Consider the following 27590-nt stretch of genomic DNA (forward strand, 5'->3'; position numbering starts at 1 on the left):
AGCGGCGGCTCTCCATTGGCCGAGCGCCGGAGGCGGGGACCCGCCCCCTGCCGCGCGCGCCTCCGTGGGGCGCGGTGGGAGGGGGGCGGCGCGCGCGGAGCAGCGTCCCCTGGTCCCGCCGAGGCGGTGAGGGGAAAGCGCGGCCGGACCCCGGCCCGTGCGGGCACAACCCTCACGACGCGCACGCAACTAAAGCAAAAGCCACATCTAGCGCTGCCGCGGCACACAACTTCGAGAACGCTCGGAGAGATTCACCTTCCCTTCCTCGAACCTCCACCTCAAAGCACGGAGGGGAATAGGAGCAGGGCGGAAATGTCCCGCTCTCCCTAGGCTTTGAAGTAACGCAGACAACCACGAGACTGCATAGAAATGCTTTATTACGTTTATTTGAAGGAAGTAATTAAAATAAGGCATTCCGGGTTACATGTAAACACAGAGGTCACCCTCCTGAAGCGAGGGGCTGCTGCACAGTAAGCAGGTGGAGAGCAAGAGAAAGTTTCAAGTTCTGCTCCAACACAGTGGTGATTGTCAAGGAGAAATACAAATTCAGAGCTACATTAACATTTCTGTTTACTTAAGAACATGGCTTCTCTGACATGTACTCTGACAGACTGGAGTCAGTGTAATGGCATCAAGTCCAAGAGACTGAGCTACCCATAATGTTCCAGCAACAAAACTATCTTGCACTACACTGTCAGAGCCCAGAACACTCTGGTTTGGAGCCTGTCTAAAGATACTCCAATTGAAAGTGCGTTAAATATTAGGTAACCTAGGTATCGGTCTTGGTACACTTCCTAACTAGTGACACCCCCTTGAAAGAATAAGATACACCACGTTCATTTTACTTACATTCTGATGTCTGACTTTATGCCATCTATCAACACAAAGGGATTCTAGAAGACTCTCCAAAGCAGCGAGCATCTGCCCTACTTGTCACTGACAATGTCTCTAGCAATAAGTTCTTTCATGATTTCATTGGTACCGCCGTAGATGGGCTGAACACGGGCATCCACAAAAGCTCTGAGGGGAAACAAAACCAAAGGTTAACAACAGCTCCTCAGAGCGCACATTCCATCAAAAGTCAGAGTTTTCTCTTTGAAGATTCCTCTTCTCAAAGTATACTGCAGCCACTTTTCATAGAATCAAAGTTGGAAGAGAGCTCCAAGCTCAGCCAGCCCAGCCTAGCACCCAGCCCTGCCCAACCAACCAGACCATGGCACTAAGTGCCCCAGCCAGGCTTGGCTGCCCTGGGCAGCCCATTCCAATGCCAATTACTCTCTCTGCCAGCAACTTCCTCCTCACATCCAGCCTAGACCTGCCCTGGCACAGCTTCAGACTCTGTCCCCTTCTTCTGTCCCTGGCTGCCTGGCAGCAGAGCCCAACCCCACCTGGCCACAGCCTCCCCGCAGGGAGCTGCAGGCAGCAATGAGCTCTGCCCTGAGCCTCATCTGCTGCAGGCTGCACACCCCCAGCTCCCTCAGTCTCTCCTCACAGGGCTGTACTCCAGTGCTCTCACCAGGTTCATTGACCTTCTCTGGGCACGTTCCAGTATCTCAACACCTCTCTTGAACTGAGGAGCCCAGAACTGGACACAGTAGCCCAGGTACACATTTTCAAAGACGTACATTTCACCTTTCTGAGGCATCGTGTCAAACCAGGAATTTGGTCAGCATCTTCTGCCTGGTTTTTTATGTTAAGTTTTCACTACCACACCACCACCCCAATTCTTTTCCCCTTCTATCTCAGCTTGACACCAGAGGCCCTCCTTACCCACCACACATCCTGCAGGAACAGCACACTTGCATGAATTGCAAGACCTTGATGCTTCGATATAAAGAAACAACTGCTGCAGAGCCAAACTGATAGCTATCGTGGTAATCTGCTCCAATGCACCCCAGCCTGTCTGATCCTGTCAAGAGGACTGCTAATGGTGCTGTCAGTTCTTTGAGGTGAGACTCAAACACCTTGGGAGGAACAGAAAGTACCAGCTGGTTTAACACCAGCTGGCTGGCTACTACAGCCTTCTCCTGACACTGCCTTCAACAGCTGAAAGCTGCACACGGCCAAACCATTTCCATCCTCACGCTGGAACTGGCCCCGGAAGGTGACACAGCTGGTGACAGCACACATGACAATGACAGTGTGCCTTTCCATCTTAATTCTGATTTATTATACAGAGAGCAGCCCAGGAGCAACGCAGCATTCTCTGGAAACACACATGTTGCTGAACCATGGCAATAATAAAGCCTTATAGGGACAGGCATACAACAGCAGGGGCTTGAGGACGCCCTGGGCAGGGATTATTAGCCTTCCTATTTACTAAGGGTAGCACTAACAAATCACACTCCTTAAAAACAGGAAAACAAAACACTCATTAATGCAGGAAAAAGTTATTTTAAAGCAACATTTCATACTCTTCATGTATCCAGAATGGAAAAAAAAATCTAAACCTACTCAGTTAAATTATTTACTGATGACAGCTGCACAGCAGACCTGCTTTTCCTATTTCTACTATCAGATTACCCCCTTTTTATTTAAAAAACAGCACCAAAAACTATTCTGTGTGGCCAATGGCACACACATAAATGGAAACACATCTTCACAGATAACACAAGTAAATTACAGGCTCACAGGATGTGAGAGGCTGAAAGAGACCTCTGGAGATCTTCCAGTCCAAACCTCCTGACACAGCAGGAGCAGAGAATCTAGCACAAGTCACACAGGAACACATCCAGACAGGGCTGGAAAGGCTCCACAGAAGGACACTCCACAACCTCTCTGGGCAGCCTGTGCCAGGGCGCTGGCACCCTCACAGTCTAGAAGCTGTTGCTCATGGTGAGCTGGAACTTGCTATGCTGCAGTTGGCATCCCTTTCCCCTTATCCTATGGCAGGGCACAAGTGAGCAGAGGCTGTCCCTGTCCCCTCCTTCCTGACCCCAGCAATCAGCTCTTGATAGACATTGCTCAGATCCCCTCTCAGCCTTCTCCTCTGCAGACTGCCCAGCCCCAGGGCTCTCAGCCTCTCCTCCTCAGGCAGTGCTCCAGTCCCTTCAGCATCCTTGTAGCCCTCCCTTGGACTCTCTCCAACAGATCCCTGTCCCTTTTGAACTGGGAAGCCCAGAACTGGATGCAATATTCCAGGTGGGGCCTCTCTAGGGGAGAGGGGAAGGAAAAGCTCCGTGGATCTCCTGGGCACACCCTTTTTCATGCACACAGAAAGGAATCCTGTAATTGTCTCTAAACTCATAAAGCAAGCAAAAAACAAGAAAAGAAAAAAAAGAGGAACAGCAAATTTGTCTTTCTGGATTTAACTCCTTTACAGTGTTAATTTTACAAGGTGTAAAAAAGCTAAATGTCCAGGCATGCTTTTGATGAGGTAATTTGTTACTTGGTGGTATTGCACAAGACTTAGCCTGACCAAGGTCTCTTCTTTCCTTGGTACAAATGCATTCAGTTTCTGATCAGACACACAAACTAGCTCCCCTTATTTTTTGGTTGTGTCTTCCTTCAATTAAGTTTTCTTTGAGAAAAGTCACTACCACTTTCTGGGAACAAAAAAAAGAATGACAGTAACAGTTGAGCAATAGCTTGTGAATTATTTGGAGACCCAAAGCAGAGCCTTCCTGCAGCCATCTGTACAGGAGGTTGCCTTTCAATAAACACCATGAGAAGAGGAACAGTAAATTAGCACTAATGAGCGGACATAAAGGAAGTGCCTCTGTTTACTTTGCTGGTAATCTTTCATCGTTGGAGTCTGAAAGCTTACACTTACTTTGCAATGGGATACTCCCACATGTACCCCCATCCTCCGTGCAGTTGCACACACTGAGTAGCTATGCTGTTCTGGAGATCAGAACACCTGAAATGGTGACAAAGAAAATGGTTTTCAGAAGGATGTCTTGCTGTGAAACATTGCTAGAGATACAGGTCAGGAAATAAAACCAGCAAACCCTCTACAACTTAAACACTGCACATTAAGATACCTCCTATTGTGTGGGACTCTAAGGGTCTCTTTGCCTACCAAATTCTTCTAGTTTTGGACAAAATAAGCAGTGTCACAGGCTCCCCACCCTCACTCCTCAGGCCAAGATGTTTTTTGAGTAAAACCATTACCTGGGGATGATTTGTTTTCCTCAGTTCACACAGTATCACAGTCTCACAGTATCATCAAGGTTGGAAGAGACCTCACAGATCATCAAGTCCAACCCTTTACCACAGAGCTCAAGGCCAGATCATGGCACCAAGTGCCACGTCCAGTCCTACCTTGAACAGCCCCAGGGACGGCGACTCCACCACCTCCCCGGGCAGCCCATTCCAGTGTCCAATGACTCTCTCAGGGAAGAACTTTCTCCTCACCTCCAGCCTAAATTTCCCCTGGCGCAGCCTGAGGCTGTGTCCTCTCATTCTGGTGCTGGCCACCTGAGAGAAGAGAGCAACCTCCTCCTGGCCACAACCTCCCCTCAGGGAGTTGTAGACAGCAATAAGGTCACCCCTGAGCCTCCTCTTCTCCAGGCTAACCAATCCCAGCTCCCTCAGCCTCTCCTCGTAGGGCTGTGCTCAAGGCCTCTCCCCAGCCTCGTCGCCCTTCTCTGGACACGCTCAAGCATCTCAATGTCTCTCCTAAACTGGGGGGCCCAGAACTGAACACAGCACTCAAGGTGTGGTCTAACCAGTGCAGAGTACAGGGGCAGAATGACCTCCCTGCTCCTGCTGACCACACCATTCCTGATGCAGGCCAGGATGCCACTGGCTCTCTTGGCCACCTGGGCACACTGCTGGCTCATGTTCAGGTGGGTATCAATCAGCACCCCCAGATCCCTCTCTGTCTGGCTGCTCTCAGCCACTCCGACCCCAGCCTGTATCTCTGCATGGGGTTGTTGTGGCCAAAGTGCAGCACCCTGCACTTGGAGCTATTGAACCCCATCCCCTTGGACTCTGCCCATCTGTCCAGGCGGTCAAGGTCCCGCTGCAGAGCCCTTCTGCCCTCCAACCCAGCCACATCTGCCCCCAGCTTGGTGTCATCTGCACACTTGCTGATGACTGACTCCATGCCCTCATCCAGATCATCTATGAAGATGTTAAAGAGGATGGGGCCCAGCACTGATCCCTGAGGGACACCACTAGTGCCAGCTGCCAGCTGGATGTGGCACCATTCACCACCACTCTCTGGGCTCGGCCCTCCAGCCAGTTCCTAACCCAGTTTTAGAGTTCTTAATTCTTACACAGCCTTTCTCAATGCAAAATATGGATTTAACTGCAAAATAAGATTTTAGTTGCACTGAGAGTGCAAATTAAAGTTGAAAGCCATGAAAAAAACAACTAGTGCTTTCTAATCATCCTGCTTTCAGAGTGGCAACAGAAGTAAAGAAAAAGACAATTCAAGTCAATTGCTTCTGCACCAGGGGAGGCTCAGGCTGGATGCTAAAAAACATTTCTTTCCAGAGCCAGTTCTCAGCCATTGGAATATGGTCTGCCCAGGGCAGTGCTGGAGTCACTATCCCTGGAGGTGCTCCAGCAGCCTATGGAGCTGGTGCCTAGGGGCATGGTTTAGTATTGCCCCTTCACTGCTGAGTTGGGGGTTGGACTGGATGAGCCTGGAGGTCTCTTCCAAATGCATGTTTTCTGTGATTCTTCTCACAGAAGAATGTAAGAGTCATTTTCTCCAAACCATCCCTCATCCAGTTACACCCTTACAATTTGTGATGCCACCTTCTAACTCTGCAGTACTGCAACTGTCTCCCTTGATTACAAATCAGTTTCAGTACAGAACAAAAACCTGTGGCCACAACATAAAACCTACAGAACTTTCATCAGATATTAGGGGAGAGGCACAATCTAGTTTAAAAATCCTTCAAAGTTCTAAACTCAAGTAATTGCCTGTGCCAAAGTTTGAAGCAAAATTAACTGGAGATAGTCTCCTGAATCATCAGAGAATAAAGCAGTTCTACATCCAAGTGTTTTCCAGACCTCCTAAGAGAGTGTTTTGAAAGGGAGTCACAAGGACTCCACTTTGGAAAAGTGAAGTCCACTGCTGAACAGCCTGGGGGGCAAGGGAGTGTCAAATGCCTCCCTCCTGGAAATTTGTTGAGGAAGTCAGTCTGCGTATCTGAGCTGGCACTAGTTGTTTCCTCCTCCTCAAAACTGAGTGTCTCTGCTTGTGAACCTGGTACTTCTGTGTAATCAGCGCCAGGAATAGCACTCAGTCAAAATCCTTCCTTTCACTGCTCATTTTCTCTAGAATCTGTAAACATCTCCATCTTCCATAAAATTGTCTGTGTCAGATGTGCTTTTCCCTCCTATCTTTGCAAGCAAAATTATACCAAAATCATGTGCCACCATCTTAGATGCCTCTACTCGTTCACCCTTCTCTGGTTAAACCAAGTTACAGATAACACCACTAAGTACAAGGAGGGGGAGAAGGAGTTCTGGCCAATAAACGAAAGCACTGCTTAGACTCAGTTACAGCAACAGCTGTAGTAAACTATTTCTTCCCAAAAGCAGAGAGCTTCACAAACTGACTGGTCCAAACAGCTACTGCTAAGAAGTAGTAACTAAAAAGTACCATATGAGCTTCAAATAAGCCAATAAACAAACACACCCCCCGTAAGGAACAAGCAAACAACAAAGGGAACCCAAAAGCACCCAACCGTTTGCCACACTAAAATGCACGTATTTAGTGTCTAGACAGCAATTAAGTGCCCACCTTCACTTGAAGCTAAGTCCTGATCTTGTTATTAATGGAAGTCTATTTTAAAGTCATGCTGTTATTCTGAAGGCATTGATCTGCTTATCCAGCACTGGATTTCCATGTGACTAACACTTTTGCTACATGACTGAAGTTAAAGCTAGAGGCCTCCTTAGAACCTGACAATCATTGAACTGTTTGGGTTGGAATGGCCCTCCAAAGGTCATCTGTGCAGTGAGCAAGGACATCCTCCACCAGATCAGATTGCGCAGACCCTTGTCAAGCCTGACCTTGAGTAATTCCAGGAATGGGGCCTCAGCTACCTCCCTGGGCAACTTGTTCCAGAGTTCCACTACCCTCATGGCGAAGAACTTCCTTCTAACATCCAATCTGAATTTACTCTTCTCTAATTTCAAACCATTGCCTCATGTCCTGTCACTACAGGCCTGTGGAAACAGTCTCTCCCCAGCCTTCCTGCAGGTCCCTTTCAGGCACCTGAAGGCTGCTACTAAGTCTCCCCTAAATGCTATTATGAATTAGTAATTTTATCTTTTAATTCCATCAGAACAGTTCTGTGTTTTCAGCACTGAGACTCCCGTGGAGATCATGCAAGTACCACTCCCCAGTTGCTTGTAACCACATACCAGTATTTTGCCATAGAAGCTGTGGCGGAGTCCAGGCATTTCTCTGCATGCAGCTGCAAACAGTTGTCCATAAAAGCTCGGCCCACACAGATCTGTGTTTTCATCTCTGCCAGCTTGTGCTGTACTGTCTTATTTTGGAAGTCGATAGAGGAGGCAGGGGAAAGAGAAAGCAGAAGTAGTACCGTTTGTAGTTGATATCTGAGACAGAAAATGCAGCATTTGCTGGAAGAATTTCTGTTAGAAACCACCATTTCAACCAGCTTTGGCTCTGGTCCCCAAGAAGCAGCTTTACTTGCCATGCAATTGTGTCTTCACCAATCTTACAGAGAGAATAAGAGAATAATGCATCCAGAGGAGAGCAATGAGACTGGGGAAGGGACTGGAGGGGAAGGCTGCTGAGGAGAAGTTGAGGGAGCTGGGGGTGGTCAGCCTGGAGAAGAGGAGGCTCAGGGAGGACCTTAGCACTCTCTACAGCTACCTGAAGGGAAGCTGTAATAAGGTGGGGGTCAGGCTCTGCTCCCAGGCAACTTGTGGAGGAGAGGGCATGGCCTGAAGCTGCACCAGGAGAGGGTTAGGTTGGATGCTCACAGGATGTCAGGGATTAGAAGGGACCTCTGGACATCTTCAAGTCCAAACCCCTGTCAGAGCAGGACCATAGAACCTAGTGCAGACAATATTATCTACTCTGATCTAGAAGAATTTCCTGATGGAAGGGGGAATTCAAGACTGGAATGGGCTGCCTAGGGAGGTGGTGGAGCTGCCATCCCTGAAGGTGTTTGAGGCAAGCCTAGATGTGGCACTTTGTGCCACGCTCTGGTCACTGTGGTGGTGCTAGGTCCTAGGCTGGAGGTGATGACCTCAGAAGTCTACTCCACCTTCACTAATTCTGCAGATCTGTGAATTACTGCCTTTTAACTGTCGAGGCCAAACTTAACCTGAAGAGAAAAGGCCCCACAGCCTGAATAAAAATTCCTAGAGAGCACAGAGCAGGAGGCAGTGGCTGCTCGGTCACTCTCAGCTCCCTCTCGTGGGCACACGTCTTTTCACTCTGCAGAGCCACTGATATTCCACACTGCTAACGTTTCATCAGCTACTCAATGCTTTTTCTATGCATTCAGTTCTTCAGAGCTAAGCCCTACACAGACACACAAACCAAAGAAAACCACAAATGAACTATCAGGAAGTTTTTCAATGATGACTTCTGTCTAGAAACTCTTTTCCAGTATGACAGAAGAGATAAATCCATTTTTAAGGTTATGTAAAACCACACCAGGAAAATATTCAACCATCATCTTGTAGCTCTGGTCAGGAGGAAAGATAAAAATATCATCCAGTTAAAAAAGCTTTTTTCTAACCTCAGAGTTCCAAAATTGTAGAGGAAAGATCTTTCTGCTTCCCTTGACAAGAAATGTTCACTGTTGCAAAGCAAAGATTTGATTTCAAATGCTACATCGTGGCATGACTACGTGAACCAGCCAAGGCAGAGCTCTGCTTAGAAAGGATCTGATGTTATCTGCACATTCTAGCCATCAGCAACAAAAGGGAAATTCAAAAGGCAGGCAAAAATGCGTTATTGTGGCAAAAATAATGTACTTTATGGCACTTATTTGCCACCTGGTGGCGGGCAGTGGACTAGCCTCCAAAAATGGAGATTATTTTGAAGGTCTCTGCAGTCAGCTAATATCCCTTACCCATGTTACAGATAAAGGCACATTCCTTCTGTGCTCAATCTGCACATCAATCCCACGTGGAATTGTGGATTTCTGAATGCTACTTTTGAAAACAGAGCAGATCATGAGCTACCATTGCAGCCTCTGAAGAGCCAGACACTGCTGCTATTCACTGCTAAAGACTGGAGGTTGACAAAAGAAGGATCAAGACTTTTTTTCAGTTATTTCAAAAGCATATTGAAACACAAAGAGAGGCCACCACTCTCTGACCCATATGAGTCACTTCTGTCTTAGAAACCAAACATGCTGGAGCTTGGTCAGCCCCAGCCCCACAGCTGCATGTGGTTTTCAGGAAACTAGCAACATGGCAATACTGTGGAAAGCTGCATCTGCTTTGTGAGTGCAGCTAGGGAGTGTAGGCACGAACATCCCAAAACACAAGCAGCTACCCCTGCTGGGATCTCAGGATGTTGGGAGTTGGAAGGGACCTCTGGAGATGTGCTAGTTTGAGCCTAGCTAGAATGTTTTGGTGAGAAGAACTAGATCACAGGCTGTGGAAGGAAAACAGTGGTGATGTCTACTTTGCTCATAGGCTTACTGAGATGTATAAGAACAAGAAATAAAAACATAGAAGACCACTCTCACTTCTGCTGGGGAACTGCCTGAGCTGTATCTCTCTCCAGCCTCTTACAATCATAGAATCAACCAGGTTGGAAGAGAGCTCCAAGCTCATCCAGTCCAACCTAGCACCCAGCCCTATCCAGTCAACCAGACCATGGCACTAAGTGCCTCATCCAGGCTTTTCTTGAAGACCCCCAGGGACGGTGCCTCCACCACCTCCCTGGGCAGCCCATTCCAATGCCAATCACTCTCTCTGCCAACAACTTCCTCCTAACATCCAGCCTATACCTACCCTGGCACAACTTGAGACTGTGTCCCCTTGTTCTATTGCTGGTTGCCTGGGAGAAGAGGCCACCCCCCACCTGGCTACAATGCCCCTTCAGGTAGTTGTAGACAGTAATAAGATCACCCCTGAGCCTCCTCTTCTCCAGGCTAAACAGGCCCAGCTCCCTCAACCTCTCCTCATAGGATTTGTGCTCCAGGCCCCTCACCAGCTCTTTGACTAACCCACTTTACTTCCTAACCCCCTGGCCGAACCTCCATTCTTCCTTGGCACTGGGGTAAGGTTGAGAAGGGTAGGGGGAAGGTGAAGGGGCAGTTGGGAACCCCTCCTGGGGACTCAGGTTTCTGGGAGGGGAGTTGTGTTTCTGTATTACCTTTTCCCTTGTATATTTCTGTCTGTAACTGCATATACTGTAAATAGCTGCTTGTGTATAGTGCTAGCTGTAAATAAATAGCTTCATTCACATTTCCAGAGCTGGCTGAGTCTAGTCTGGGTGATTTCTAAAGTGGGGGGGCACATGGAATACCCAAACCATCACAGGAGATCTTCCAGCCCAACCCCCCTGCCACAGCAGGAGCAGAGAATCCAGCACAGGTCACACAGGAACACATCCAGACAGGGCTGCAAAGGCTCCACAGAAGGACACTCCACAACCTCTCTGGGCAGCCTGTGCCAGGGCTCTGGCACCCTCACAGCCAAGAAGTTGTTGCTGCTGTTGAGCTGGAACTTGCTGTGCTGCAGTTTGCATCCCTTGCCCCTTGTCCTATGGCAGAGCAGAAGTGAGCAGAGGCTGTGCCTGTCCCTTCCTTCCTGACCCCAGCAATCAGCTCTTGATAGACATTGCTCAGATCCCCTCTCAGCTTTCTCTTCTGCAAGGCTAAGCAGCCCCAGGGCTCTCAGCCTCTCCTCCTCAGGCAGCACTCCAGTCCATTCAGCATCCCTATAGCTTTCCCTTGGACTCTCTTCAGCAGATCCCTGTCCCTCTTGGCCTGGGGAGCCCAGAACTGGATGCAATATTCCAGGTGGGGCCTCAGCAGGGCAGAGCAGAGCGGAGAGGATATGCTCACAGAAAATGATCCAACAGCTTCATATAAATGGCAGGAAGTTTTTCCTAACGTTTACCTGGAGAGGAGACACTGCCTCACTGATGGAAACAGACTGCATTTTGCATCTGTAGGAAATGATGCATCAAAATCAATCTTAACAACATGTGAAGCATCTAAAGGAAAGAGTGAATCTGGCAGGGAAATACAGAGCTTTTTGCTTTCTGGTAGTGGACCCTACGAAATGTGTCAAAGCTACATTTTATGTCAAATGGGGTTTTCCTTTTGAGAGGGATGACAGCCTCAGAACAAGGGACAGGATAAGAGCAAGCATCCACAAGTTGTGCCAGGGGAGATTTAGTTTGGATATCTGAAGAAGCTTCTGCACTGAAAGGGTTCTAAAAGACTGGAACAAGCTTCCCAGGAATTGTTTGGATCCCCATTCCTGGAGGGGTTTAAAAGACACAGGGATGTGGTACTGAGGGGCATGGTTTAGCACCAGACTTGGCAGAGTTACAGAAAGGTTGGACTGGATGATCTTATGGAACCATTCTGTGATTCTACAGTCAGTCACTGTAATCCCCAGGCAGCTGTTAGGCCAGGAATCTCCTCACACCACCCATAAAGCTGACTGCAAACACCTCTGCAGGCACTCAGACAGCAGGGAGGCCTGAGAGCCTCCACCATTACTAACCTCAAAGTTAACTCTCCTGTAATGTGCTATGCTCACAGAATGCAGTACCTGGCACATGCACCAAGTAATTCTGTGGTCTGCAGGATTCCATGTAGATACAGAAACACAGACAGAAGTAACAGCCCTGTGATTATGAGCTCTGAGAGTAAACCACAAGCCTAAAAGGGCAACGAGGTCATTTTTCTTCTTAAGCAGCCAAGAGCCAGAAGGGTTTCTGTGTATTGCAGTGCCCAAAGCAGCACTGCTGAAGTGTGTCTAAGTGAACTGTGAAACACACACAGTAAAGCTTCTGGGGTGTTGGGGGTTGGGTTTTTTACTATTTCTGTTTTTCCAAACTAGACAATGAGCAGAGAGCTAAGCAACAGCCCCTGTCCAACAGTGAAAAGTGTGCAAATAATCCTTTGAAAGCAGCTCAGTGATTTTCATTTGTTCATTAATTCATAGATGCCATCGGGTTGGAAGGGACCCTCAAAGATCATCTTGTCCAATCCCCCTGCAGCCAGCAAGGACACCTCCAACTAGGTCAGGCTGCCCAGGGCCCAAGCAAGTTGGATCCTGAATGTCTTCAGGGACAGGGCCTCAACCACATCCCTGGACAACCAGTTCCAGCATCTCCCCACTCTCACTGTGCAGAGCTTCCTCCTGATGTGCAACCTAAACCTGCCCTGCTTCAGTTTCAAACCATTGCCCTCCTCCTGTCACCACAAGCCCTTCTAATCAGCCCTCCCCAGCCTGCCTTTAGGTCCCCTTCAGATATTGAAATGCTGCTCTAAGGTCTCCTTGGAGATGTGAAGCAAATTCATGCTGCAATCTTACACAAGTCTCTCAGTTGCAACTCACCTGCAAGTGTGCAATCGTCTTGCCAAAAGCTTTTCTTTGCTTCACGTAGTTCCTTGTTTCCTCAAACATGAACTCGCAGCTGGCCAAAGCCATATCGGCGATCAGCAGCCGCTCCTGCGGGAACACCAACGGCAGAATCCGCCTGAGCGACTCCTGCACTTCCCAGTGTCAGACGCACAGCTGGGGCACAGAGGCTCAGCAAGGCAGAGGGGCAGAAGTCACGCTCAGCATCAGCGCAGACACTGCATTACTGCAAGTAACCACCGGGACAAAGGCTGCCTGAAGCTCGCGTTTAAGGCTTTCCTCAGGTAATGTTTCATGGCAAGGCCTCAAAAACCCAGCTACAAGTCCACTGCAAGACACTTACTGACTGTGAAATTCACATCAACTTCTGTCACAGCTATTGGTTTTCAGCATTCAAACAACAATTGCATTTAACAATTTCAATAGGACACCTCTATGAGAAAAACAAACCTGCAAAACACCCAGGCTTTTTAAAATTCATTTTCATCTTGGAAACCAGAAACTAAGCACAGTACAGTTACTTCTGGCACCAGCAAAATCACCTGATGCTTCCATCTGTTCATGAGTGCATCTATTTCTTCACATCAGTACAGGATTTCACAGGATCCCAGGTTGGGAAAGCAACCTCTAGAGATCTTTCAGTCCAACCTTCCTGCCACAGCAGGAGCAGAGAATCCAGCACAAGTCACACAGGAACACATCCAGACAGGACTGCAAAGGCTCCACAGAAGGACACTCCACAACCTCTCTGGGCAGCCTGTGCCAGAGCTCTGGGATGCTAATAAGGAAGTTCTTCCTCATGTTGAGCTGGAACTTGCTGTGCTGCAAGTTTGCATCCCTTGCCCCTTGTCCTATGGCAGGGCACAAGTGAGCAGAGGCTGTCCCTGTCTCTTCCCTCCTAACCCCCAGCCCTCAGCTATTGCTCAGATCCCCTCTCAGCCTTCTCCTCTGCAGACTGCCCAGCCCCAGGGCTCTCAGCCTCTCCTCCTCAGGCAGTGCTGCAGTCCCTGCAGCATCCTTGTAGCCCTCCCTTGGACTCTCTCCAGCAGATCCCTGTCCCTCTTGATGTGGAGAGCCCAGAACTGGATGCAGTATTCCAGGTGGGGCCTCAGCAGAGTAAAGAGGTAAAAGAACCTCCCTGAGTCTGCTGGGCACACTCTTCTCAGTGCTCCCCAGGATCCCATTTGCCTCCTTGGCCACAAGGGCATATTGCTGTGCCATGCAGAACTTGCTGCCCACCAGCACTGCCAGGGCCTCCTCCGTGGGGGTGCTCTCCAGCAGATCACCTCCAGACCTGTACTGGTGCGGTTTATTCCTTCCCAGGTGTCTGGCTCTGCACTGATCCTTGTTGAACCTGATTAGGTTCCTGTTGGCTCAGCTCTCCAGTTTTTGTATTTACTCACAGTATGAAACTAAATAAATATGATCCCTACCCAGTGAGGCAAAGTCAGAGTTCTGACAAAGCACAGTCATGTCTGGAAAAACCACATTGGCTCTTTGTCCTCCCAAATCATTCCAGGACTTTGTAAACTGTTATTTCCATCAGCAAGATCCTCTGGCAACTAAACAACTTCTTGACTCTGCTACATGGAGAGAGTTCCTTTCAACTCTAATATGCTTCTGCTGGTGGAAGAGCTAGTACTGCAGTGCTGGCTTGTTTCTTTAAAGTCAATGCCAAAAGCACTGGAGACCTCCAAGCTAGATTTAATTTTCCAAGGAAAATGGTTTCATGCTAGAAGTATACAAGAAAGCTGTGGTAAGTCCTTTTAAACACACTACCCTCAGCTTCCTGGGTATCTGGGCTGTTAAGAGATCTGGCTTTGGACAGGTGGGATATCAACACTTTCCCCACTGCCCAATGAATCGCACCCTTAGCACTGGAACTGTACCTCCATGAAAAAGCAGCAGTGGCAGAACAATGCTGCCTACAGACATCTTGGTTCTGAGCCTAAAACGGGCTCATCATCTTCAAGATTACCACAGATTTCTGCTCTGGCAAAAGTCTCTCACCTCTTCCTACAGAGAGCAAACAGTCACATTCCTCTTACCTGAGGGAGCTCTGCCATCAGGTAATAGAAGCCTTTGTTCTCCTTCCCAAGCAAGGCGCTGGCTGGCAACCGCACATCTTCGAAGAACAGCTCTGCTGTGTCCTAGGAGGATTCCAAACACAACAATTGTAGCCTGACATTCTCGTTTCTTCATTCCCATCATCTCCACCCATTCTTTACTTGCTATTGTTCACTTGAACTTAAAATCATGGAATCATTTAGGCTGCAAGGGTCCTCTAGAGGTCATCTCAAAAGCAGCTGCAGCAAAGCAGGCAGCTGAGAGCTTTGTCCAGTTTTATTTTCCGAAGGCAAAGGTTCCACAGCCTCTCTGGATCCCTGTTCCAGTATCTGACCATTTTTATGACAATTATTTCTCTCTTATTACCTACTTGGAATTTTCTTTAACATAACTTGTGTCCCTTGCCACTCTCCCTCTCGCCGTGCTCCAAGACAACTGACTCCACCATCTCTACAGCCATGAGTAAGGTCCTGTCCTTCCAGTCTTCTGCAGAGTGAACAAAAGTCAGCCTTCTCAGCATCTCCTTACACATCAAATGCTTCAGACTACCACAGGACAACTCAGTGTATACTTTGCAAGTGTATCATTAGTGCTCTGAGAATCACAGAATGTCAGGGCTGGAAGGGACCTCCAAAGCTCATCCAGTCCAACCCCTGGCAAAGCAGGGTCACCCAGAGCAGATCACACAGGAATGCATCCAGGTGGGTTATGAATATCTCCAGAGAGGGAGAACTCCACAGCCCCCCTGGGCAGACTGTGCCAGGGCTCTGGCACCCTCACAGGGAAAAAAATCCTCCTCACGTTTACATGAAACTTTCTATGCCTCAGCTTCCACCATTGCCCTTGTCCTGTTATTGGGCATCACCCAGCAGAGCCTGGCTGCAGTCTCCTGGTGCTCACCCTGCATATTTTTACCAACATGAAGTCACCTCTCAGGCTCCTCCTCTCCAAGCAGCACTCTCAGGTCCCTCACTCTCCTCATTGTCTTCCAACAGACAAGTCCCCAACCTATCCTGATCCCTGGGGTTGCTCTTGTCCAGGTGCCAGACTCTACACTTGCCCTTGCTGAACTTGATTAAATTTCTCCCTCCAGCCTAAGTCTGGCTGAACAGCAGCACAGCCTTCTGGTGTCTCAGCCACTCCACCCAGGTTGGTGTCATCAGCAAACTTACTGACAGTGCCCTCCATGCCCTCATCCAGGTCACTGATGAATATATGGAACAAAACCAGTCCCAGTGCTGAGCCAGAACAGCGCTGCCAGGCACAAAGAGATTTCAGACTTCCTCTGAGTCTGTCATATCTTAAAGGTTGTACTGAACTCACTTGAGCTTTCAGGCCTATTTTTTGCAGCTTGCGTCCTTTGATGAAGCCTTTAGTTCCATTTTCCACCAGGAAGAGGCTGATGCCATGAGCAGGAGAGCGAGCCTCCCGGTTTGTAACCGCCACCACAATCACCACGTCACTCATCCAGCCATTGGTGATGAAGACCTGGGAAACAACGCAGCTTGAGATGAAGCAAGGAGCTAAGCAGAGACCTCAGAAGGCATCAGTAAGCAGCAGAAGGAAAAGCTGTATTGACACTCTGATAGGTCAAGTGAAAGGAAAGGTCTAAGTGGCCAGAAGAATTTGAAGCTTTAAGCTGTCTGAATTGTTTCAGAACAAGCAGGGACTTGTTTGAGAGCTATTGTGTGGCTCAGTACTGTGTGCAGGGAAAGAAAGCACAGAGCTGCTTCTTTTGTCTGTCCCAAGCTAAAGAGTGAATAAGGTATCAAACAAACACAGAGGCCCCCTTTTCTAGATGACTTAATTAGTAATCTATGACCATGCTTCTTATCACAACTGCTTTCTATAGTCCTGTAGAGGGACTCCTGAACCTACCAAAGTGATCCATCTTAACTTCAGCAAAAGAAAGGCTGTGTCCTGCCTGGCTTCCCTGTGCAGCAAGAGCCAGTGCCCTTTTGAATGCCTGTGTGTACACATTAGCTTGCACATACTTTCACTACTTGAAGTTTTGCTGAGGCCAGGAGTCTCTGTCAGTACCATGCTGTCAGCAGGTGTGCAAAGAGGCTTGAAATAAAACATTTCATAGCATTAAGAAAAACCCATCCCTCTTGTCCCCACACTTGCATCTGGACACTACTTCTGTTCTGCCTTTCTGCTCTTCTGTTGTGGTGGCAGTTAATGCTGCCAGCTCTGCAGCAGCTTGACACTACACAGAATGATACCACTGGGTTTTTTTTCCTAACATGATCAATAGGCTCCTGAATGAGGAGTCCACAGCTTGCATTGTGGCAACATAGGTTTTAAATTGTGCCACCAAAAAGGTCACTCTAGTAGCACATATATTTACAGCTGTTCACAGCATCCCAGCATGTTAGGGCTTGGAAGAAACCTCTGGAGATCTTCCAGTCCAAGCTCCTGCCACAGCAGGGCCAGAGAATCCAGCACAGGTTGCACAGGAACACATCCAGACAGGGCTGGAAAGGCTCCACAGAAGGAGACTCCACAACCTCTCTGGGCAGCCTGTGCCAGGGCTCTGGGACCCTCACAGTCAAAAAGTTCTTCCTCAACGTTGAGCTAGAACTTCCTATGTTGTGTTCAACCTCAGCACTTAAAATCAGCCCTGCTCCTGCTTATACTATGGAGGATTTCTTTTCCCCACCTCCCCATTTCTTCACAGTTTAAGGGGAAAGAAGCCTTTTTAGATGGTTATTTAAAAAGGGCTAGAAGAAAACTCCACTCATGTCCTTCCATAAATTGCCAGCAACAAAAATATCTTAAACCCCACAATGTAACCCAGAAAGCCCAGAAAAGTGCGAGGACTGGGAGAGGTGCATCTTTTGCTGTCTCCCAAACCTCTGAGCAGTGTGGCTGCTCACTTACCTTACTCCCATTAAGAATCCAGTCACTCCCATCTTTCTTTGCATACGTTCGTACTCCCTGCAAGTCACTGAAAAGAAATCCAAAAGGTCCTTCAAGAAGCCATTCCAGAAGCTGCATCTTCAATTCTACCCAGGAGAAAGCAAGGCAGATCTCATGCTGTGTGGGCAGGGGCTCGGTGAAGATCCACAGGAGCACAGTGGAAGATGGTGAAATAGCTCCAAGTGTGACATGACACCACAAGCACAGAGTGGGAAGGGATCATCAATCTATGCAATTGCACAAGAGCAGGAGGGCCCATTTGAACCTCTCTGTTTGTGGAAGGTGGTGTAACACAAGCACTGACACCAACGGTCAGCGTCCCCTTACACCACCCTGCCTTAGATGACAAACACCACATGAAACCACATCCTCTAAGTGGGCTCAGTCCTGATGAGAAGGCTCCAGAAAAAGCCCCTGCCAGCATCCACCATTTGTAGAAGCAAGACATCAACAGGCTGTGCTCATCACCTGTTCCTCTGTTTTGGGAACTGGACAGATCAGCTGTGTCCACTCCAAACACACACTGGCCACCTTTCAGTAGCGGGGGACATGAAGAGACATTTCTCTGCTTGAAAGAACTCAGAGGAAAGAAAAGAAGGTGTTCTGGTCCCAACAAAAGCTAACAGCAAAGTTGACCCCCTTCACCCAGATACGTCACTCTCTCCTGACCACATTTCCTGTTAGATGCATGCTCATCATGAGCAGCTAGGACTAGAGAAGCATACTGTATAGGGTTAACACTCCAGGGGTAGTAACCCTGAACCTGACCCTAGGTGGTCTTGACCCCTGCCCAGGGGTGGGTCTGAACACCCCCAGGTGATGGTTAGCTCACTGCCCCTTCCTGTCTAAAGAGCCATAAAAGCAGGGGGACTTCCTGTTCCTCTCTCTCTGCTCCCTGCCTCTCTGCTTACCAGCATCACTATCCTGTTCCTGGTTCTCTTTGTTTCACCACATGGCCATCACCCACGAGGAGGACAAAGCCATCACCATCAAAATCTGGTTGTACTTATACATTTTGTATTTGTTTTCCCTTCCCTGTATCTTTGGAACTTCCCTACCTCAGATACCTTTTACATTTGTTGTTAAACTTTTCTTCTTTTAACTTCCAAATCAGAGTGAGATTATGTCTTTGGGTGTGCTTACCTTTTCCTCTCTACATCTAACTCCTCTCTTTGAGGAGAGAAGGGGGAAGAGGGAAGGGCACTCTACAAAATTGTTATTGGTTCTATCAAATTTATTTGAGTCTCTGGGAATTTAAACTAGAACTGGGACACATACACAAAGCATATCTGCCACCAACACAGATTCTGAGCAAGTGCCTCAAAATGACAAAGCTGTAATCAATTAATCCATAAGTAACAGCTGGTTTTGAGGCACTGTCTAGTCACCAAGATAACCAACCACCTAACCAGGTCAGGCATTTTTTCCACTTAAGCATTATTATGTGCTGCCCAGAGATTTAAGAGCACTGCTTTAATACTCTGCTTACCTGCCAGCCCCGGGTTCTGTCATGGCAATGGCTCCAATGCACTTGCCTGCAATCATCTGAGGGATGAAGTGTTTAATCTGTTCTTCAGTGCCATAGTTTGCAATGTAGGGCATGACTATATCAGAATGAAGGCTGAATCCTGGGCCAGTGCAGTTAACATACATCCTTGGGGAGAGGTGACACAAAGCAAAACGTTCAAACAGAAGGACTATAAAGATTAAAACCCTGAACTCTGCACAGTCACAACAGACGCTCAGCTGCAACAATTGTGTCCAGTTTAGGGCACCTTATTACAAGACAGACCCCGAGGTGCTGGAAGGTGTCCAGAGAAGGGCCACAAAGATGATAAGAGGGCCTGAGCTGCTCTGCCTTGGGGACAGGCTGAGAGAGTTACGGCTGTTCAGTCTGGAGAAGAGAAGGCTCTGAGGAGACCTTATTGTGGTCTTCCAGTGTCTGAAGTGGGCTACAAAAAAGCTGCTGAGGGGCTTTTTAGGGTGTTGGGCAGTGATAGGACTAGGGGGAGAATGGATCCAAGCTAGAGGAGGGCAGATTGAGATTGGATGTTAGGAAGAAGTTCTTCCCCGAGAGGCAGGTGGGACACTGACACAGGTTGCCCAGGGAGGTGGTGGAAGCCTCATCCCTGGAGGTTTTTAACACCAGGCTGGATGTGGCTGTGGGCAGCCTGATCCAGTGTGAGGTGTCCCTGCCCATGGCAGGGGAGGTTGGAACTGGATGATCCTTGGGGTCCCTTCCAACCCTGACAATTCTGTGAGCCTGCAATGAAGAAAGCCCCACCACACAATCTCAGACACAATCTGAGCTCATGGCACTTGCAGAATGTGCTTTCAGAGCCAAACGGCAGCATAACCTGCCAGGCTAAACCACGTCCCCCAGCCACAAAGCCCTGACAGTGGAGTGCAGTAACATTCGTTACTTAACCATCTGGAGCACTTGAAACAGGAGGGATTTACATCTATCCTAATTACTGTTTGCATGATAACACTGTTTTCTCTAAGCAAACATATTGCACATCCTCATTTTATGGAAAAATAATCCAGTCTCTTGACAACAGAACTGAAATCCTTCCCGAAGCATCTGGTACTTACTGCTCCTCCCAGACCACGGCCGAAGAGAGAATGTCTGCTCCGATGCCGCCGTGCTTTTCAGCTATAGCGACCCCCAGCAGGCCCTGCTGTCCTGCCTTCTCCCAGAGCTCCCTGCTCACCTGGCCATCCTTCTCCCACCTGCAAAAGGAACACAAGAGGACAGCTGCACATCTGTTCCCCAACGTGCTAAGGTTTGTTTGTCATGGCTGCTAGAGCACTTGCAGCCACCCTTCCCTGCAGAGAAAGAGCCTTCCAGTCTCCCCAGCACACTGTGTAGGGTAAAATCCCAGTGATGAAGCAGTGGCATAAGAACAGGTTTTCCATTCTTCAAGTCTACAGATGCCACCAGAACTGCAGGGGCACCAACTGTATGAACAATTATAAACTCTATCTTTCAAAACAGAACTTGGCATTTGAAATGACTGGAGCAACTGAAGGAGCTGAGGATGGCTAGTTTGAAGAGGAGGCTGAGGGGAGACCTCCTGGCTCTCCACAGCTCCCTGAAAGGCCCTTGTGGAGAGGCTGGTGCTGCTCTCTTCTCACAGGGCATTAGCCAGAGAACAAGAGGCAATGGACTCAGGCTGCAGTAGGGTAGGTTTAGACTGGACATGAGGAAGGATTTTTTCTCAGCAAGAATGGTGAGGCAGTGGAATGTGCTGCCCAGGGAGGTGGTGGAGTGCCTGAGCCTGGTTGTGTTTAAAGGCAATTTGGCTGTGGTGCTTGGGGACATGGCTTAGGGTGCACCTTGTACAGTAGAGTTTTGGGTTGGACTTAGTGATCTTGAGGGGCTTTGCCAGCTGGAATGTTGCTGTGATTCTGTGAACTCCTGCCAAAGCAAGGCTTAGAGCAGTGCTGCCTATTGGTCCGAGTACCAGCCTGGCATTTAGGAATTTAGCAACAACCATCTGGATAATTACAGGCAGATCTTCATCTTCCTCACATTCCATTTTCCCCACATATAAAGCAGGTATAAGGGCCACGAGGATGATCATAGGGCTGGAGCTGCTATCCTATGAAGACAGGCTGAGAGTTGGGGTTTTTCAGTCTGGAGAAGAGAAGGCTCTGAGGAGACCTTATTGTGGCCTTCCAGTATCTGAAGAGGGCTACAAGAAAGCTGCTGAGGGGCTTTTTAGGGTGTTGGGTAGTGATAGGACTAGGGGAGGAATGGATCCAAGCTAGAGGAGGGCAGATTGAGATTGGGTGTTAGGAAGAAGTTCTTCCCCAAGATGGTGGTGAGACACTGGCACAGGTTGCCCAGGGAGGTGGTGGAAGCCTCATTCCTGGAAGTTTTTAAGGCCAGGCTGGATGTGGCTGTGGGCAACCTGATCTAGTGTGAGGTGTCCCTGCCCATGGCAGGGGATGTTGGAACTGGATGATCCTTGAGGTCTCTTCCAGCCCTGCCAGTTCTGTGATTCTACAATCAGTACCTTTGGTGAAAGAGCTCAACTGTCCCAGTGAGAACTGCTTCCTAAGAACCAAGCATTAACACATTATTAACTTCAAGTAAACGATTGATCCCTGTACACTTATTACTGTATCTTGATAAATCACTGCTTTAAGTTTGTAAATGATGTGTTGAGGCTTATTTGCTGTCAGTGTGCAGATTTTAACACCACAAGAACTATTCCATTTTTCCTTTCTTGGAAATATCCTGTCTGTGGAACTCACCAACTTCACAGCAAGTTGGGTGCCACGAGGGGCACAGCATGGATTTGTCTTTTTAATTGTTATACCATGATTTAAATTGTATATGGCAGACAGATCCTGTGAGAGAGTCCTCTGACACACCTGTGTGCAGCAAAGCTGTACCACAGTACTTTAGCCACAGTTAACCAACTATTTCATCCTACATATTTAAGCTCATTTTCAGAGTCTTCACTCCTACAGGTGAAACCTTTAAAAAAAAAAAATCTCCCTCACAACTGTTTTCGCTTTCTCCCCCCACCTTCAGGGCTATCCCTGCCCCTACTTTACCAATCACCAAAGCTTCTCCTCCTCACAATAATCCACAACTGCATCCACTGATGCCACACTTTTCTTCATATCAACCCAGACAATTCAAATATATTATTGAAGCCTCCTCATTTACTTGAATGCTGTGAGAAGAGAATGGCTCATAGGTCACTGGAGTGACGCAAGAGCCTGAGTCCAACTTGTTCCACTTTCTCCAGAGTATTGATGTCTCAGCAAGCTACCAAACAGGATCTTCAGTAACCTCCAGCAGAGCCAGTGCCTATCCACAAACTTGCTCTAGAAGACATCCTAACAAAACACGAGGGGCAAACATCTGGTTTTGTGGTCAGAGTATGATTGCACAGTGGAAAAATCATAGTCCTTTCAAGTCAGGCTTTGAGGATGAAAAAATGTCAGCAATAGTCTTACTTTAAGTTGTTTCCATTGCCTCCCACTGGTCGTTTTTGCCCCAGAGCCACAACACCCACTCAATTGTGCCATCTCCACTGTCTGTGGATGCACAAGCATTAGGAAAACTCAGCCAGCAGTGTGATTTAAGAACAAGTTCTTCATTACCCCTGGTGTTTTCAGAAGAATCTTTTGCAAGCAAAGTAAAAATTGCTTAAGCCATTACTGTAGCTTAACACCATCCATTCAAGAACATGTCCTAGGTTAATAATATTTCCTGTCCCCAACTATAAGTTGATTATAGCTAAAAGAAGGGCAAAGCACACTATCTATCTAGCTCTGCTCCAATGAAACCTGCTCTGTGCCATTAGACCACACACTTCCACAGCAACAAAAATGACAGAAATTTAAACAAAGACATTTTTGCAGGAGCTTCTCAGCAACCCACAATTGATTTTAGCACCCCACACGTACTGCACTGATAAAAGCACACTCTGATCTCACCAAGACACCATGGCAGCACTCTTTTGGGTGACAGCAGGAGACAGAGGAGCTGAACTGGCTCCAGAACTCTTATCCCCACAACAGCAGTGTCAAGGGATATGTTCACTGCTAACAGCATTTCTAAGACAAGGATGTCAGATTGTCTACACTGGAGCTCAAAGAATGCAGCAAATTGTTTAGGTGTGATATTTTTCCCCATATATGATCTTCATAGGCACACCTGTTTCAGCTGAGCAGGTCTGAACTAGAAAGCTTGTAAATCAAACAAATACCCTGTGCATCCTGTCAAATGAGAGTAATACCTCAGAAAAGCATTTTGGGGGGAAAAACATCTGTTATTTGGCAAAGCAGAACATTGAAGAGGTGTCTTACTCTGCATGAAAAGGCAACACTTCTTCTTGAAAGAACTTCCTAGCACTTTCCCTGAAGATATCATGGTCCGACGAGAAGATCTTCCGAGTGCCTATATCCATCAGAGTTTTAGCAGAGGATGGTTCCAGGCGCTTTGGGCCATGCTGTTCAGTTTGCACAGGGCTAGAGAAAGGCAAGGGAAAGCACTCGTTACAACGCAGGCACCACCGCCTACCAACTCTTCAACACAGCAAGCAGCACAAACCTCACCAGAACAGGTCTGGAGGTGATCTGCTGGAGAGCAGCCCATGGAGGACCTGGCAGTGCTGGTGGGCAGCAAGTTCTGCACGGGACAGCAATGTGCCCTGGTGGCCAAAGAGGCCAATCGCATCCTGGGGAGCACTGACAGGAGTGTATCCAGCAAATCAAAGGAGATTCTCCTCCCACTCTCCTCTGCCCTGCTGAGATCTCACCTGGAATATTGCATCCAGTTCTGGGCTTCCCAGTTCAAGAGGGACAGGGATCTGCTGGAGACAGTCCAAGGGAGGGCTACAAGGATGCTGAAGGGACTGGGGCACTGCCTGAGGAGGAGAGGCTGAGAGCCCTGGGGTTGCTTAGTCTGCAGAGCAGAAGGCTGAGGGTGGATCTGAGCAATATCCATCAATAGCTGAGGGCTGGGGGGCAGGAAGGAAGGGACAGTCTCTAGTCACTTGCGCCCTGCCATAGCACAAGGGATGGAAACTGCAGCATAGCAAGTTCCAGCTCAACAGGAGCAACAATAACTTTGTTTTAAGGGTCCCAGAGTCCTGCCACAGGCTGCCCAGAGAGGTTGTGGAGTCTCCTTCTCTGAAGCCTTTGCAGCTCTGTCTGGATGTGTTCCTGTGCTGGATTCTCTGCTCCTGCTGTGGCAGGGGCTTGGACTAGAAGATCTCCAGAGGTCCCTTCCAGCCCCTTACACCCTGGGATCTGTATTGTTAAACAAAGTGTACAGTCCAAGTCTAGCAAACCATTAGGTCCAATGGGTACCCATGATAAATGTAAAGACCTAACATGCACTAAGCTGTGACAGGAGATAAAGCAAGACTGCCTTGTCATTATAAAACACACACAATAACAGCAACATGCAGAAAGACAAAGACTTTGCTCAGTAGAGCATCACCATGTTCTCCCCGTGCCACCCAATCTCTGAAATGGAATTCAGCTCAATTCAAACTGAGTCTAAGTTTTGGAACAAGTAAATTCTTTTGTGTGTTTTGTTCATTCTGCACATGAATGTCTAAAAGCCCCAAAACTGCAAATGCATGACGGTGAAAACTCACACACTCAAAATAAAACCAAGTACAAGGTGCATTTGCAGGCTCTGAAAGCTGTGTTAATCTCTTCATTACCACTCAATCACAGAGCATTAGAGGCTGGAAGGGGCCTCCAAAGCTCCTTCAGTCCAAACCCCTGCCAGAACAGGACTACCTAGAGTAACTCACACAGGAACACATCCAACAGGGTCTCAAAAATCTCCAGAGAAGGAGGTATCTCCACAACCTGTCTGAGCAGCCCATTCCAGTGTTTTGTCAGCCTCGGGGTGAAAAAGTTTTATCTTGTGTTCATATGGAAGCTCCTCTGCTCCAGCTTGCACCCACTGCCCCCTGTCCTGTCATTGGGCACCTCTGAGCAGAGCTTGGCTCTGTCCTCCCGATACTGCCCTTCACACCTTGATAAACATGCATGAGGTCACCTCTCAGGCTCCTCTACTCCAAACAACAGAGTCCCAGCTCCCTCAGCCTGCCCTCAGCACGGAGATGTTCCACTGCCTCCAGCCTCTGTGTGCACTGGACTCTTTCAAGCAGTTCCCTGTCCTACTTGAGCTGAGTGGCTCAGAACTGCACTCATATATACCTGCATAGTTCCAACCTTAAAAATAACACAAATTCCTTCTAACTTGCAGTACTTCTGTTGTATGGAAAGGCCAATCAAGAAAACTGGGAAAGGACTTTTTAGGATGCAGGTAGGGGGAATGGAACAAAGCTAGAAATGGGGAGATTCAGACTGGATGTTAAGAAGTAGTTCTTCACCATGAGGGTGGCAAGACCTTGGAACAGGTTGCCCAGGGAGGTGCTTGAAACCTCATCCCTGGAGGTGTTTAAGGCCAGTCTGTATGAGGCTCTGCGAGGTCTCCCTGTCCGTGGTAGGGGGGGAGGGAACTAGATGAGATCCTTGTGGTGCCTTCCAACTCTTACTGATTCTATGATAAGCCACCCTGAACGATGATAAACTCAGCCCTATCCAAACAACCAGACTACGGCACTAAGTGTCCCATCCAGGCTTTCCTTGAACACCTGCCTGTGTTCTTTGACTTTGTTTCACTGTGTTGCCACAAAACGTCAGAAATTAGAACCACAGAGCTGAGCTGTTTAAATGCAAAAGGCACTGCTCTTACTTTCTGCATCTCTCTTGTTCAGCTGCTCTCAGCTCCTCAGCACCAGTGCCCCAGCACAGCACAGGAACTCTGCACAGTCCCACAGGGCTGAGCCAACACTTACTCACTGCCGTACCAAGGCAAAGGTCTTTATTTACAGCCACGCCAGGTTACTCACAGGCTTCCTGGCACAGAGGATTAAACACCCCTCAAACGGGGACTGCTTTACTTCTGCTGCTGTTTGGAGCTTCTGTAACTTCTTGATTGGTTTCTGTAGCCTCGCAGACTACCCGTGCCAGGCACAGAGTGACTGTCCCTAAGGCTCCATCTCATTTTTAACGCTGTTTATTGATGACGATAGTGAGCTTTATTTGAGACCATTCTTTACTTAACTGGGGCTCACAGTCCACACCGAGCACAGGGAAGAGCCAGGCTTCTCCTTCACACCACCCACAACCAGAGACCGTGTGAGCACACTGCTGCGCGGCTGCTAAACAACGCCGCAGCCCCGAGCCCTAGCTGCCGCCACCCGCGAGTGACCAAGCAAGGACACGTTCGGCCATCACCTGCTGCCACCACGGGACTCGGCGTCCCCGAGCAGGGACGGGCAGTAGAGCAAAGGTCGGCCCCGTCACGGGGATGCATGGGGACTTCCTGACCCGCCGGGCACAGGGCGCTCCGGGCAGCCTCCACAGCCGCCGGGCACAGGGGGCTCCGGGCAGCCTCCACACCCGCCGGGCACGGGGGGTTCCGGGCAGCCTCCACACCCGCCGGGCACGGAGGCGCTCCGGGCAGCCTCCACACCCGCCGGGCACGGGGGCGCTCCGGGCAGCCTCCACACCCGCCGGGCACAGGGCGCTCCGGGCAGCCTCCACACCCGCCGGGCACGGAGGCGCTCCGGGCAGCCTCCACACCCGCCGGGCACGGGGGCGCTCCGGGCAGCCTCCACACCCGCCGGGCACGGGGGCGCTCCGGGCAGCCTCCACACCCGCCGGGCACGGGGGCGCTCCGGGCAGCCTCCACACCCGCCGGGCACGGGCCACAGCCCATCGGGCTCGAGGGGCCCCTTTGCCAATCACACACTGAGGGGATCGCGAGGCGCCCTGAACTGCCGGGCCCGGGCCGCAGCGAGCAGGCAGAGCTGGCTCCCGGAGCTGCCGGGCCCGGGCCGCAGCGAGCAGGCAGAGCTGGCTCCCGGAGCTGCCGGGCCCGGGCCGCAGCGAGCAGGCAGAGCTGGCTCCCGGAGCTGCCGGGCCCGGGCCGCAGCGAGCAGGCAGCGCTGGCTCCCGGAGCTGCCGGGCCCGGGCCGCAGCGAGCAGGCAGAGCTGGCTCCCGGAGCTGCCGGGCCGGGGCCGCAGACAAGAGAGCCCGGGACGTTTCTAGAGGTGCTGGGCACCAGAGTCCGAGCGGCTCCTGCCAGGGGGACGCCCTGTGCCTATACCCTCCCGGTCACACACGAACAGCGCATACATGCATACCCCCAAGCTCAGACACAGGTGCCCAGCCTCCCCGCATACAGACACGTCTGTGTGTGCGAACACAGCACACGCAAGCCCACGCACGCTCCCGCAGGTGTGCAAGCACACACACGGCGTGTCCTGGCGCCCGGGAACCACCGCACTGCCCGGCGTACACCCGCCCCATACTGGCGCCCCAACCTCTCTCCCGGCCCCCAGCGCTGCCCGCCCGCGTCCCGCTGACCTGGCCTGGGCAGAGAAGAGCCGGGGGCCGGCGGCCCGCAGCAAGCCGCCGAGGCGGAGCAGCCGCGTCGCCATCTCGCAGGGCAGCCGGACGGGGCGTGGGCCGGCAGCGGCGGCACCTCGCCCAGTCACGGCCCGGAGCCGGGGACGCTGCTCTGCTTTCCCTTCCGGGG

At 49.6% G+C, this 27590-nt stretch overlaps 1 protein-coding gene across 1 annotated transcript; it reads right to left on the reverse strand.

The window, feature by feature from the left end:
* Nucleotides 1–360: 360 nt before the first annotated feature.
* ACADL (acyl-CoA dehydrogenase long chain) lies at nucleotides 361–27590 on the reverse strand. The gene is made up of 11 exons (XM_064163915.1): nucleotides 27419–27590; nucleotides 23326–23487; nucleotides 20089–20226; nucleotides 18983–19147; nucleotides 17455–17521; nucleotides 15895–16059; nucleotides 14553–14654; nucleotides 12481–12594; nucleotides 7330–7457; nucleotides 3773–3859; nucleotides 361–1020 (listed from the first exon to the last, which is right to left on the reverse strand). Exons 1-11 carry the CDS (start codon nucleotides 27490–27492, stop codon nucleotides 927–929), a joined length of 1296 nt encoding a protein of 431 aa, XP_064019985.1. The 5' UTR covers nucleotides 27493–27590; the 3' UTR covers nucleotides 361–926.

The sequence above is a fragment of the Pogoniulus pusillus genome, chromosome 24 (assembly GCF_015220805.1).
Source record: "Pogoniulus pusillus isolate bPogPus1 chromosome 24, bPogPus1.pri, whole genome shotgun sequence".
In the NCBI taxonomy this organism is placed as follows: domain Eukaryota; kingdom Metazoa; phylum Chordata; class Aves; order Piciformes; family Lybiidae; genus Pogoniulus; species Pogoniulus pusillus.